The sequence below is a fragment of the Syngnathoides biaculeatus genome, chromosome 10 (genome assembly GCF_019802595.1).
Source record: "Syngnathoides biaculeatus isolate LvHL_M chromosome 10, ASM1980259v1, whole genome shotgun sequence".
NCBI lineage: Eukaryota > Metazoa > Chordata > Actinopteri > Syngnathiformes > Syngnathidae > Syngnathoides > Syngnathoides biaculeatus.
In genome coordinates, this window is record NC_084649.1 from 8,299,777 (window position 1) to 8,311,905 (window position 12,129).

General features: G+C 40.7%; 1 protein-coding gene across 18 annotated transcripts in view; it reads right to left on the reverse strand.

The window, feature by feature from the left end:
• Window positions 1-12,129, reverse strand: part of cast (calpastatin) — a 47,774-nt gene that overhangs the window by 26,044 nt on the left and 9,601 nt on the right. For 12 of the 18 annotated variants that reach the window (XM_061832385.1, XM_061832399.1, XM_061832392.1 and 9 more), the window contains exon 2: window positions 381-449. In XM_061832385.1, coding sequence (XP_061688369.1) covers window positions 381-449 — 69 coding nt within the window. Of the gene's footprint in view, window positions 1-380; window positions 450-7,489; window positions 7,766-10,272; window positions 10,381-12,129 lie in introns of those variants that run through there. The other 6 variants (XM_061832398.1, XM_061832391.1, XM_061832384.1 and 3 more) reach the window with 4 other exon arrangements.

The window sequence follows — 12,129 nt, forward strand, 5'->3', positions numbered from 1 at the left end:
GACGGTTTACTGGTGTAATATTTTAACTTGTCTAAGTCTTGGAGTGCATATCGGTATTGAAAACTTGCTTTAAAAATGGCTAAATACCTTCATGTTGACTGAGAAACTGTTTGGTACCCTCACATGTTCAAATGCCAGAAAAAGCGACATTTATTTTAATTTATTTTTCCAAGTTAGACTGCTTCCCTCTTTCAACTTTAGAGATTGCTATTAAAAGGTCTGGCCCTGAACAGGAAAAGCAGTAACAATACAACAGATAGGCCACATAACCGGTGGGGTCAGGGGTCATCTAGACAAAAATCCTCTCACTCCTAGTGAGAGAAAATTGAGAAAGTGACTCTTAAGATAAAAGAATTGTGGTTATTAAAGAGTTTGGGTACCTCAAATTGAGAAGACGTCACAGTGGAGCCCTGAGATGACGGTTTGGGCGTGGCCTGGCTAGGCTGCGACTGCAAAGACAACAAACATGCACCCAAACACACACACACACACACACACACACACACACAGGCAGGTTATGCATACAGGAAAAAGTAAACATACTAAAAAACAAAACACAATAAAAGAAACGCAAAACTTCAGACTACCGACACCAAGAATTTAGGATTGGAGGAATCCTTGCAAAATCTGATGAGCTGAAAAATAGTCAATGTCGGTAACACAACAAAACAAATGGACACCGAAATATGCAAAAACTAATCAATCATACAACTAGGAGCTATGATTGACAGAGAGACATTTCTCACATGGGGTAAGACTTGCTTGAGGGCTACAGAAAACAAACTCACTTTTGTGGCGACGTCATTGCACACAGTTTGATATGCGACTATGGGGTGTGTGACTTTTGTTAAAGCATGCAGAAACAAGAAAGACCACATTGAGGTGCAAGGGACACATCATTAACTTTCTTCGATGAGTCACTGATATACTATGAGTGTAATAAGATCATTTACATACATTTTCTGAGCCGTTTATCCTTACAAGTGTTGCAAGAGTGCCGGTGCCTATCCCAGCTGTCAATGGGCAGGAGGCGGGGTACACCCTGAACTGGTTGCCAGCCAATCACAGGGCACATGGAGACAGACAACAGTCGCACTCACAATCACAGCTACCGTATGTTTTCTCCTTCAAATACTTGTTGAACTCCATCCCATCATATCATTGTATTCGTGTGTCTGTTATAGAAAACAACCTCTGCACTGTCTTGTCAAACTACTCTGACAGACCTTGTGAAGTTTTCCTATTAAGACATGTTTTTATTGTGATTTCATACAACAAGTGAACTTTTTAGATCTGGGTCATCCTATTGTTCTCATGCTCAATTTCTGCGGATGACTGGTGAGAGTGCGTGAGACGAGTTGATATGCAGCATTCTATCGATGTCAACCCAAATAATCAAAAGAAAATAAAACACAATACTAGGTGTAACCGCTCGGCTCTGAGCAGTTTCTAGGTGTAACCTGGTGACAGTCCCCGGTTCGTTCATGGGGTGCCATGAAAATCCAAAGAGCCACCATGCAACTGCAGTCCAACCCAGTGCATTGTGAAAAGATCTGACCCATCCAGTTTGAGAACATTATATTATTCTCAGCTCTTTGTAGAACTTGTTTTGCACCTTGCAAAAGAAAAAGGAATCTGTCAATCATATGCTGAATTCAACACTTCAAGAAGAAATTGTGGATTTGGAGGGTCCGATTGTGAAAGACAGAATCAACCTACCTAACCCACCAATTATCATTATTCCCTTTCCGAGCAGTTTCAGCAGACAGCTGACGTGAGTGTTTCACAAATGGATGCTAAATGGACCAAGTGTAGCCAAACAACCGTAAAATAAAGTTGAAGTTGACCCGGAAATAGTATGACTTTTGACGTTGAACTTAATAGAAGCAGAACATGATCAGCCATAAGCAGCATGTGAAGTTGAACACTGACTGACTGACATTTGTCAGGAAGCCAGCGGGAACTTGGCTGGAGACAAAAAAGCATTCACAATCATACACAAACTCACGGACAGTTCAGTCATCAACTACAGTAAAAGCAAGAAGAAGCAGAACTCATGAAGAGAACATGAAACTCCACACAAAATAGTCTGAGCCAAGATTCTCATCCAGAACATGAGACTGTGAGAGAGACAAATTTGGCATGTCTGCCACCATGTATGCCAGCTCTTCAGAAATAATATTTAAATATACTGTAATGGATACTTCGCAAATGACTCGCATACCCATTGCCAATGATATTTTAATTACTCATACACTTTGCATTGTTTTGTGAAAAAAAAAATCTCTATAAAATATAACTTAGTTTAAATATAAAATAATAATATAGATATAAAAAAATATTTAACAAATATATATATTTTGCCCTCCTTAGTTTCTGGGTGATCCTCTATTACAAAATGGTCATGCAAACAACTAATTGTAACCATTGTAAATTCACATTGGGCATTATAGTCAATGTTGCCAATTACTGTTATCAGTCAAGCAAATAAAGTCACCTGCCATTCTTCATTTTAAACATTGTTGCATTATCATTGAGTGTTTCTTGGCCTGTGGTGGCTCCTCTGGTGCCAGAACTGGAGGAGATGAATCAGGCTCATGAAACATTTCTGTTGCAAGATTGCGGACGTCTCGAGGGCTGTTCAATTGGAACACTTGGCAGAGTCAGTGATTGCCTCACACACTGCCGTGTTGTATACAACACAAAGTGGGTCAAAAGCTTGGTCGCAACATGCAAATCACGCGTCCTTCCTGCTCACTTTGTCTCGACAACAACAAAAAATAGCAGAATATTCCTTGTTGCTTTTCTACTACCTATGATGAAACATATAAAGCTGCGAATAAAGAGGCATGACAACAATGAAGTCAACTCACCCAGCACCATGGGCATCACTCTGACACATGGTTAGTCATGTGGTTCGCGATGTTACAGTAAATAACATTGTTGCTAAGTTACGCAAATTGTGCTGACTGAAATTCTATGTGAAACAGGATTCAACAGAACTATATTTTCATGATGGTGAGTTAATGCTGGAGGAAAAACAAATCCCATTACAAGACGCTCAAGGGGATATTTGAGACTTACGTGATTAAAATTGTTTGTGTACATGTGTATGATTCTTCCAAACATGTCTGCAACTAACAATTTTAACAATACATGAATCTGTCGGGGTGGCACGGTAGATCAGCTGAAAAGGGTTGGCATCGCAGTTCTGAGGTCCCGGGTTCATTCCCGGACCCGCCTGTGTGGAGTTTGCATGTTCTCCCCGTTCCTTGCGTGGGTTTTCACTGGACACTACAGTTTCCTCCCAAATACATGCAAAATTAATTGGACACTCTAAATTGCCCCTTAGGTGTGATTGTGAGTACAGCTGTTTGTCTCCATGTACCCTGCGATTTACTGGCAACCAGTTCAACCCCGCCTCCTGCCCGTTGAAAGCTGGGATAGGCTCCGGCACTCCCCGCAACCCTTGTGAGGATAAGCGGCTTAGAAAATGGATGGATGAATCTGTCGACTATTTTCTGATTGATCCATGAATTGCCTGAAAAAACATTTTACATTTCCTTATTCAAAAAAGGACATTGTTTCAGCTTGACAATGTAGAAACAAATGACAAGGATTCAGTTACTGGTTTGGTCCATATCATGTCAGAAAATAGGCTAAAAAGTTGATCATATTTTTCCAAAGTAAAAGCAGATGTTTGAATATATTTCTTGCTTTGATTTACCACAAATATGATTTCTGCCGTGTGATTGGCGAACTAGTTCAGGGTGTACCCCGCCTCTCGGCCGGAGATGGAAAATATATATATATATATATATATATATATATATATATTCGGAAATACTGTACACACAGTATATGCTGTACCTACCAAAATTGGGTGCAACCAAATCATGTGCTGGTGTGACCCGCGCAAAAGTTAGTGTCGCGCTCTAAATATATTTATTCAATTCTAACAGTCTGTTTTAATTTCATAGCATGCATGTTGGCTGCCCCGGTTCTAGTCATGTACAGTATTGTATTGAGTGGAATTTTTTGTCCAATCATATTTCAGTTATCAGTCCAAAGCCTTCGGAATCCCAAGTGCTGGCGTCAAACAGGTAAAAAACACAGATTCACGACTCCATGCAGGTTGCGTCATATTGGCACTTTATCTGTCTTCTGATCATACGATTGGAGTGTACAGATCAAGAAATCTCCTCATGCACATGATACCGACGCTACCTCAGTACAGCAGTTCTCCTTTTCAACTTAACTTTTATGAGTTAGTACAAACAAATCATTTATGTAAACAACATTCATTCAAAGCACCCACAATCAAGTACAAGGAGCACAATCCAAAGGAATTGGAAAGGACACTTCTTTAACTTCATACATGGAGATGACACGGCGGAAGACATTTGCATTGCATTCTCTAACCTGGCCTAACATCGTGCTTCCCAAGTGATATTTCTTTTGAGACTCACGTGGAAACTGTTGCAAAAGTCAAAGTGTAGCAATGCTCTCACCTCATACAACAGGCTGGAGAGCTAATGTCTACAATATCTTAAAATAGGCTCCGCAGTCCAAGTTGATTAATGTACGATGCCAGGCATTACGCTTTGTGCTAAACAACTCCTTGTTATGGTCATAGAAATCATCAAATAAACACTTGAGTAGACGATACTAAGATGCAATAGGAAAGGATCAAGAATGCAAATTAATGCAGAAAGTGGGAAAGGGAGTGGTTTGCTTAGATTACATGCAAGTACTGGTTTACCTTCAAGTGGGGTTACAATTATGGATTATCAAGGATTCCATGGTGATAACACTTGTATTTTAAGACAAATTCACTCCACATTGCTATTTTAAGAAATGTCCCCGATGAAAACCCATTTGTTAGCAATACAAAATAGTATTAAGTTGCCGTGAATGAAACAAGTAAAAGACTTTTTCATGACATTTGTTATTTGGCCAACCAAACATTTAACTAACTATGCTATCTGGGCAGTAAAATATTGGATGATTGATTTGTTGTTAGATGTTTCAGCTGCAAGTATAAATGTTGCACTCGTGAGAAAACCCACCCAAACCCTATGAGAGTTCTTGGTGTGCTGCGAACCCCACCTGCAGCATTCTGGACATTCCTCACCCCTCATCCATTCATGCACACACCTCAAGAAAACAGCATTTGTTCAGAATGCGGCATTTCCTGCAGTTTCACCCAAACTCAACACACTCAGAACCCACTCAAGCTCGTTTTAAGAAATAGAATCAAAACCTTGCAATAGGACAACAACTACCGGTAAAGAGTCACACTTGCACCGACATGGAACATTACTGTGGTCCACAATGAACTACTGTAATGTTGCATAGAGCTACCATACGCGGATGAACACTGTTAAGAGTGATTATGTTGATTTTATCCCATTATTTGGTCTGACCAAAACTATGTGCACAGGCAATCTATCAGGGTGTATACTGCTGTGCTTCAAGAAACTGTACCTGGTAGAAAGATATTTCTGAGCAGGTGGAGGCTCTTAGTATATTGTATCTGGAAAATATATTATCTTGTTAGACCACAAATTTCCAACTTGACTGGCACGTGGTAAGCCATGTAATCGAACATACTGGACTGTATATAAAAAAATGTACACCCTTTGTCACAATCTCACAGAGGTGTACAACTGTGCATCAGATATTTCCTTTATTTTGCCCCCCCCCCACCCGATGTCATTCAATAAAGTAACCAAAATGATCACATTTGAGTAGAGATATAAACATTACAGTCCGTTTCAGTCAGCTGAACTTGTGTACGCCAAAGAAAGGAATACGTTTCTAGCTAATGGCGTCAACAGTCAGATCATAACAGTGACGATATTCTCATGGGGACACAAAATGTCAAAATAAATTCTTGTACATAGTTTGTGCTGTGGTTTCGATGGCCGCAATAGCCAGACAATTTCCAATGTCATGTGATGTGATCAACTATGAGCTATCAAACACATAACACGAGTTAAACATGGTCCAAATACAAACAGTGCAATTGTAGGCCCAGGCCTTACACAAGCATGCAGTTTAAGCTCGGGCCTGTCTTGAAAACTGATGACTAATCTCGGGCTCCGCCCCTCAAAACCGCTGACTGACATGGGTACTTTAATGGCAGCAGCTGCTTCTCACACCGCTGCTACAATTTTAAAATAGAGCTGGCAGCGAAAAGCGATGTGAATAAGAGTGCCGTGCATCACTGCGATATGAAAGGTGGAAGTGAAGAAAACAGCAGAATGAAAGGAGAAGAGGAAAAGGAGTGGAGGTAATGAAGCCGTATTGCCCAGCTCTGTGCTGGAATATAAATACACTGGGTGCACAAGATTTCATAACCAGCGGAGTAAACCAAATAAAGAGCAGAATCGCACTGCACTGTACGATATGCAGTGTTTCTCAGCCAAGGTATGCTTTGCATTAAAAAAATCTGACAGCACACCACGGTAAACAAAAATGTCAACGCAAAGTAAATAGACCAAATAATGACACTCATTATTTCAGTTATTCAGCCCATCTGAAAACTGCGCCTGGTTAGTTGAACACAATAACGACATCCTCGTAGGACACCATTTCCGTCCTGTACTGACTGTAAGTATATGAATGGCAACAGGTGGATACAAAGGAGAACTGTACCACTCATATTGTAAGATTATTTCATTGTTCTACTTGTCACTCCATTATATTTCGCTGGCATCGATTGATGAACAAAGATACAGTGGTAATAATTTTCATCAAATGAAGTGCCGAGCACTCATTGCCACAGCCTCAAGTGCACGCAGCAAAAAAAATAAAAAATAAAAAAATTAAAAATCCACAAACGCAATAGTGCAGTGTTCCCCTGCCACTCGCTGTCGATAAGGACCGAGCTCTGTTGTCAACTGCACAGGTGCTCCTCCCCGCACTTCAACATAGTTCCTTTGCTACATATTTGGAATCTTGAACTAAGCGAAGATAAATGTTTTTGTAATTTGGGTAGTTGCAGCACCTTCAAAAATCCTTCAAAGCAAAGGGGGACAACATGTAAAGTTCACAGAGGAAGGACCCAGGCAAGATTTACACCTCTGACCTCTTTGTTGCCCATCTGAATAAGGATTGTTCTACTTTGGTAGAGGTCTGCAGAGGACCATGTTAGTCCAAGAAACAATGCAATCCAATCTAATGGTTTTAGATAATGTTTGTTAAAGCAAAACATCTTCCCCACCTTCTGACCATGATGACACATGCAGTATATTAATAGAAGAGCACTGCAGCAACAAGAACAACAAGGCTGTGAAAGCTTTTAAGTGCCGATTGCTTGACACACTGCAGACTTCATTTAAAAGTCTAAAAAAACAAGCCAACTGTTGACAAATGATCTTCCACACGACAGCCATATACAAGGGTTGACAGGTAACAGTCCGGAAGTCCTACTACACGTACACACCCACACATTTACCAAAGGAAACGCAGTCCACGTACATACCATAAGTTTGCTTTTTTTAATTAGATCCTCTGTGTAACTTGATGTATGGTGTTCTCCTCAGCATGTGTCACCTTTGGTCCTCTCTGGAACAAACTCCTTGAATCAACATTTACGCACATGCACACACACGAACACGTCGAAACACACACACGCCCAACAGAGCACAATTTGCCGCTCCGCCCTTTAGGAAGTGCAAAACAGGCTGGCAGGCCTCAGGCTCCTCCCCTCCACCCTGAAGCCAGCAAAGCAGATGCTTTCAGGCTGAAGCTGATTGGGCAGTCGGGCTGATACAGAACCTGCAGTGAAAAAAAAACAAAACAAAACGAAACATAAAGCAACTCGAGGGGGGATTTTGGGCTGGGCCTGCGCGGGGCTTTATGAATAAGGAGCTGGCAGTTCGATAACAGACATGATGGGCTACGTGCAGTCAAGGTTTGTGTGGAAATAGATGCAAGAGGAAAAGAAGCACAAGTGACGTGTAGTGCGGCAGCGTTTGGGTGTGACTGATGGACTCACTGCTGTGGAATCTAGACTCCGGAGCCACTCAAACAGAGACGAGTGTGTGCAGTTAGAAAGAAGAAAAAAGAAGGAGGCGGAACCGATCACATGGTGTCCTCACCCAACCCAAACACAACATGGGGTGAACAAAGACATTCATTTGAAAATACAAAGTATCGACTAAGGACATAAACACACATGTACAGTTCGGACATGTTTCTTCTGACCTTTACACAACTTCAAAAGAATAACCCCCTGGACCCCCCCCCCCCCCCCCCCCCGAACGCACAGGAAATTTCTGATCAGTCGCCAGATGTTCTGGAACAATGGCCAGAAAAGTTGGCATGTAAAGACTTCTGTTGCTCTGCACGCTGCCTGCTTTTGAAAGTTAATCCTTTAACCTGCTTGAATGTACTGAGAAGGGATTGCCATGGGGAGCTGCACCTCCCTGTGCTAAAAAAAAAAAAATACTGAGTGACAATCAAGCGGCACGCTTCCATATAGTCTTGCCGTGTCTGTCGTCACAGACTTTGGGGTTAATTGTTCGCTTCATGGTAAGCGCTCCAGTTAAAAATGTGGCTCACTGTTTTTACATTCAGTAGACTTTAAAAAGTCTTCATCAGTCAGTATACAAGCACACAACATAAGAAACAGTCAGACCTAATTAGAATTAAGTCAAAGTTTTTGAAGAGCTGGATGAATACTAATCGACTATTTTCTTAATAGTAAACATCTAATAGCGATTTGCCATGTTGTTCTATCATTTCCAACTAAGTTACACCAAATAACATTTGGCCAGGGAATGAATAATATTTCATTTTCAGATGGAATCGCAATGATAAACCTATATTGTTAAATAAATGCCCCTGATAGTATCAACATTTTGTGAAGGCATTTTTGTCTTTCAAAGGATCTGATCAGAATTTCGGATGGATTATGTACCTAATTTTGTGGCCACCAAGTATTTGTCCAAAGTTTTGATCTGAGAGGTGAACACGTGGTTGCATCTCGAAGGCATGGCAAGAATAAACTTGCCTCACGTTCATCTCGTACATGATTCTAAAACTCAAAATGATAGCCTAGATTAGAAAAGGAAAATTAAGGGGAAAGCACGTCTCTATATTCAACAGGCTCCCTCTAGTGTCTGAACTATCCAACCTTTTATTCTTACAATTAAGATAGCCACGTCTGCTTGTTAGAAGAAATGTCACTTTTGGGATCCGAGTGGGGCAATTCCACTTGAATAGCTTCCCTCCGCCAAATGTGACCGCAGAGCCTCCCTCTCTTTCTGCTTTGGACTGCGATAAAGAGCAAGTATGACTCAGAAAGACAACTCTGCATGCTCCTGCTGGGCCCAAATGCCTTACTTGGTAACCTCTGACAACACTTAACCGTATCTGTGTTGTCAAATAATGAAGCAAAGCAGACCCTGGCCCCACCCATCCACAACTTGTAATCTTGGAGGTTTTGAGTGTCAGAGCATGGGAGTCTTGCATGCCAAAGGATTGAAATGAGAGTTCAGATCATGTAGTCAAAAACATCTTACAGAGGAAAATTCATTTTTGTGTTGGAACAAAATGTTTTCGCATGTAGTAGAAACTGGAAGTGAGTTGATGGGCTGAAAGATTGAAAAAGTGACAAATGCAGTTTCTCGAATGAAAACAGGTTTGGGTGATTGAAAAAATACTTCAAACAAAAACAACTAACTTTTGAACACGGGATAGCAATTTCCTATTTGGAGGAGAGCAGACTAAACGTTAACAGGAAGTGAATATTTGGGGCGAGTGGGCATGCCTTCACAAGCACAGCAAAACACGGCACTAACAGCTGGCACAGCATCGTCCAATATCGTCATATTCACATTTTTTTAGTCTTCCATTGTGGCTGAAGCACAAGTGGAAATATTTAGTCTTGTACTTTTGGCTTTAGTTTTTCAGTTATATGGAAACAAATCCAGCAGAATCTTTAGCTACTGATTTAAAGACACCCAAGAAATTGCCATGAGCAAATTGTTTGCCTCAAAAGCGTGGATGCAACAACCTGATGACAGGCAATAAGTCAACGTCTGCAGATAAGTTGTATTATAATATAGAATGTCGGAAGTAACAAAAATGTCATCGCACTTAACCAGCCCAATACATGGAGGATTCATTTCTTTTCATTGAAAATCATAATTGAATCCACAATAAGTGTCAAACGGGATTTAACAGAGCTTTTTCACTGCTACCATATTGACCATGTCCAGTAAAAAAATAAAAAAATTAAAATAAAAAATAAATAAATACCTGTATAGCGTTGGGCTCACAGTAATGAGGTACAGGGTTCAATCCTGGCCCGGCCTGTGGAGTGTACATATTCTCCCCGTGCCTGCCTGGGTTTTCCCCAGGCACTCCGGTTTCCTCCCACATCCCCAAAACATGTGACACTAATTGGAGACTCTAATTTGCCTAAAGGTGTGAATGAGAGAGCAAATGGTTGGTCCTTGTGCCCTGCGAACTGCTGGCAACCAGTTCAGGGTGGACCCCAGGGATAGGCTCCAGCACTTCCGCGACCCTTGTGAGGATAAGCAGCTAAGAAAATGGATGGATGGAAAACAATTGTGGAAGCAGATTTTTATGTTGGTTCCAATATACTACATTACATTAATTATGCATCAGGTTTTACAGGTTTCTTTACGTTGCTCATTTTGTTGACCAAGGAGGGCATCTTATGGATTCATTATTATCATATTAAGGAGTTGGTGTTTATGAGTTCAAGCAGCACGCTGGCACAACTGTAGAGTGTTGGCCTTACAGTTCTGAAGACCGAGGTTCAAATCCTGGCCTCCCCATGTGTACAGTTTGCATGTTTTCCACGTGCCTGTGTGGGTTATCTCTGGGCACTCTGTTTTCCTCCCGCATCCCAAAAACAGGAATTCATTGGAGACTCTAAATTCCCACTGGGTATGATTGTGATTGCGACTATTGTCTGTCTCCATGTACCCTGCAATTGACTGGCAACCAGTTCAGGGCGTACCCTGCCTCCTGCTGGATGACAGCTGAGATAGCCTCCAGCACTCCAGCGACCTTTGTGGGGATAAGCAGCCAAGAAAATGGATGGATGTTTTTGAGTTCATGGAGTCATTACAGCAGACATTATAATCCTAAATCAGTTGCAACTGTATATTTTAAATCAATCCCTTGAATTTGTGTGGTGAGTTAGTAAAAAGGATTATGTTACCTGAATAGATCATAAGTTGTATACAGTATGTGTGTAGTTGGGTGTGTGCGCGTGTAGTTACATAAGTGTGCACATTCTGAAACTAACATTTTTTTTCCTTTTTTTTTTTTTTTGCTGAAATGGCAGCAGAGGAAAGGAGTCTATCATTATAGCAAATTTCCACTTAGGGGCCGAAATTGACTATGACTTAAAACTTCCTCCAAGAGTTCCTTTCAGTTGAAAAAATACCCCCCCAAAATGATGCATGGTTCATTTTGCGCACAGATAAAATATTCTGTCAAATGTTATTTTTCCAATTACAAAGGGTGAATTTGTGGGTGAAACGTGTGGGGCTCGGTACCTCCAACAAGGTTTAGAACCACTTGATCATCCTCCAGCAAGCTGGACGTTGTCAGGTAAGTAACATACTCATGGAAGAAAATTATATGGTACGCTATAATGTTTCCTCTTTGGTTTGATGAATTTTATTTCTTGTTATTGGACATCTGAGTCACAATAAAATGATTCTCCACTACCCAAAAATCAAAAGTGAAACAAATATGACCTGTTCACATACTGCCAGACAAACAACCAAAAACCAGTAGCACTAAACCTTGGCAGCGGTCTACACCTTAATGAGAGTTGTTCTAGTTTGTTTTGTTTTTGTTGATCAAACTTTGCCTAGTCTATTAGTTAATTTTCTATTTTAACATTTTATTGTGCATCCTGGCTTCTTTTCAGTCTATTGTATATTTCTAGCTTTACATGATTAACTGCAGTTATTTATGAGTGTGATAATAAATTGTACAGTAATAACACTGTAATATACAATAAACAAGCAAAAAAAAAAAAAAACCCAAGACAACATGTGTGGCTATAAATAACGTGTATACTATTTATCCTGTTCATGGCCACGTGGGAAGCTGGAGATTTTCCCAGCTGAC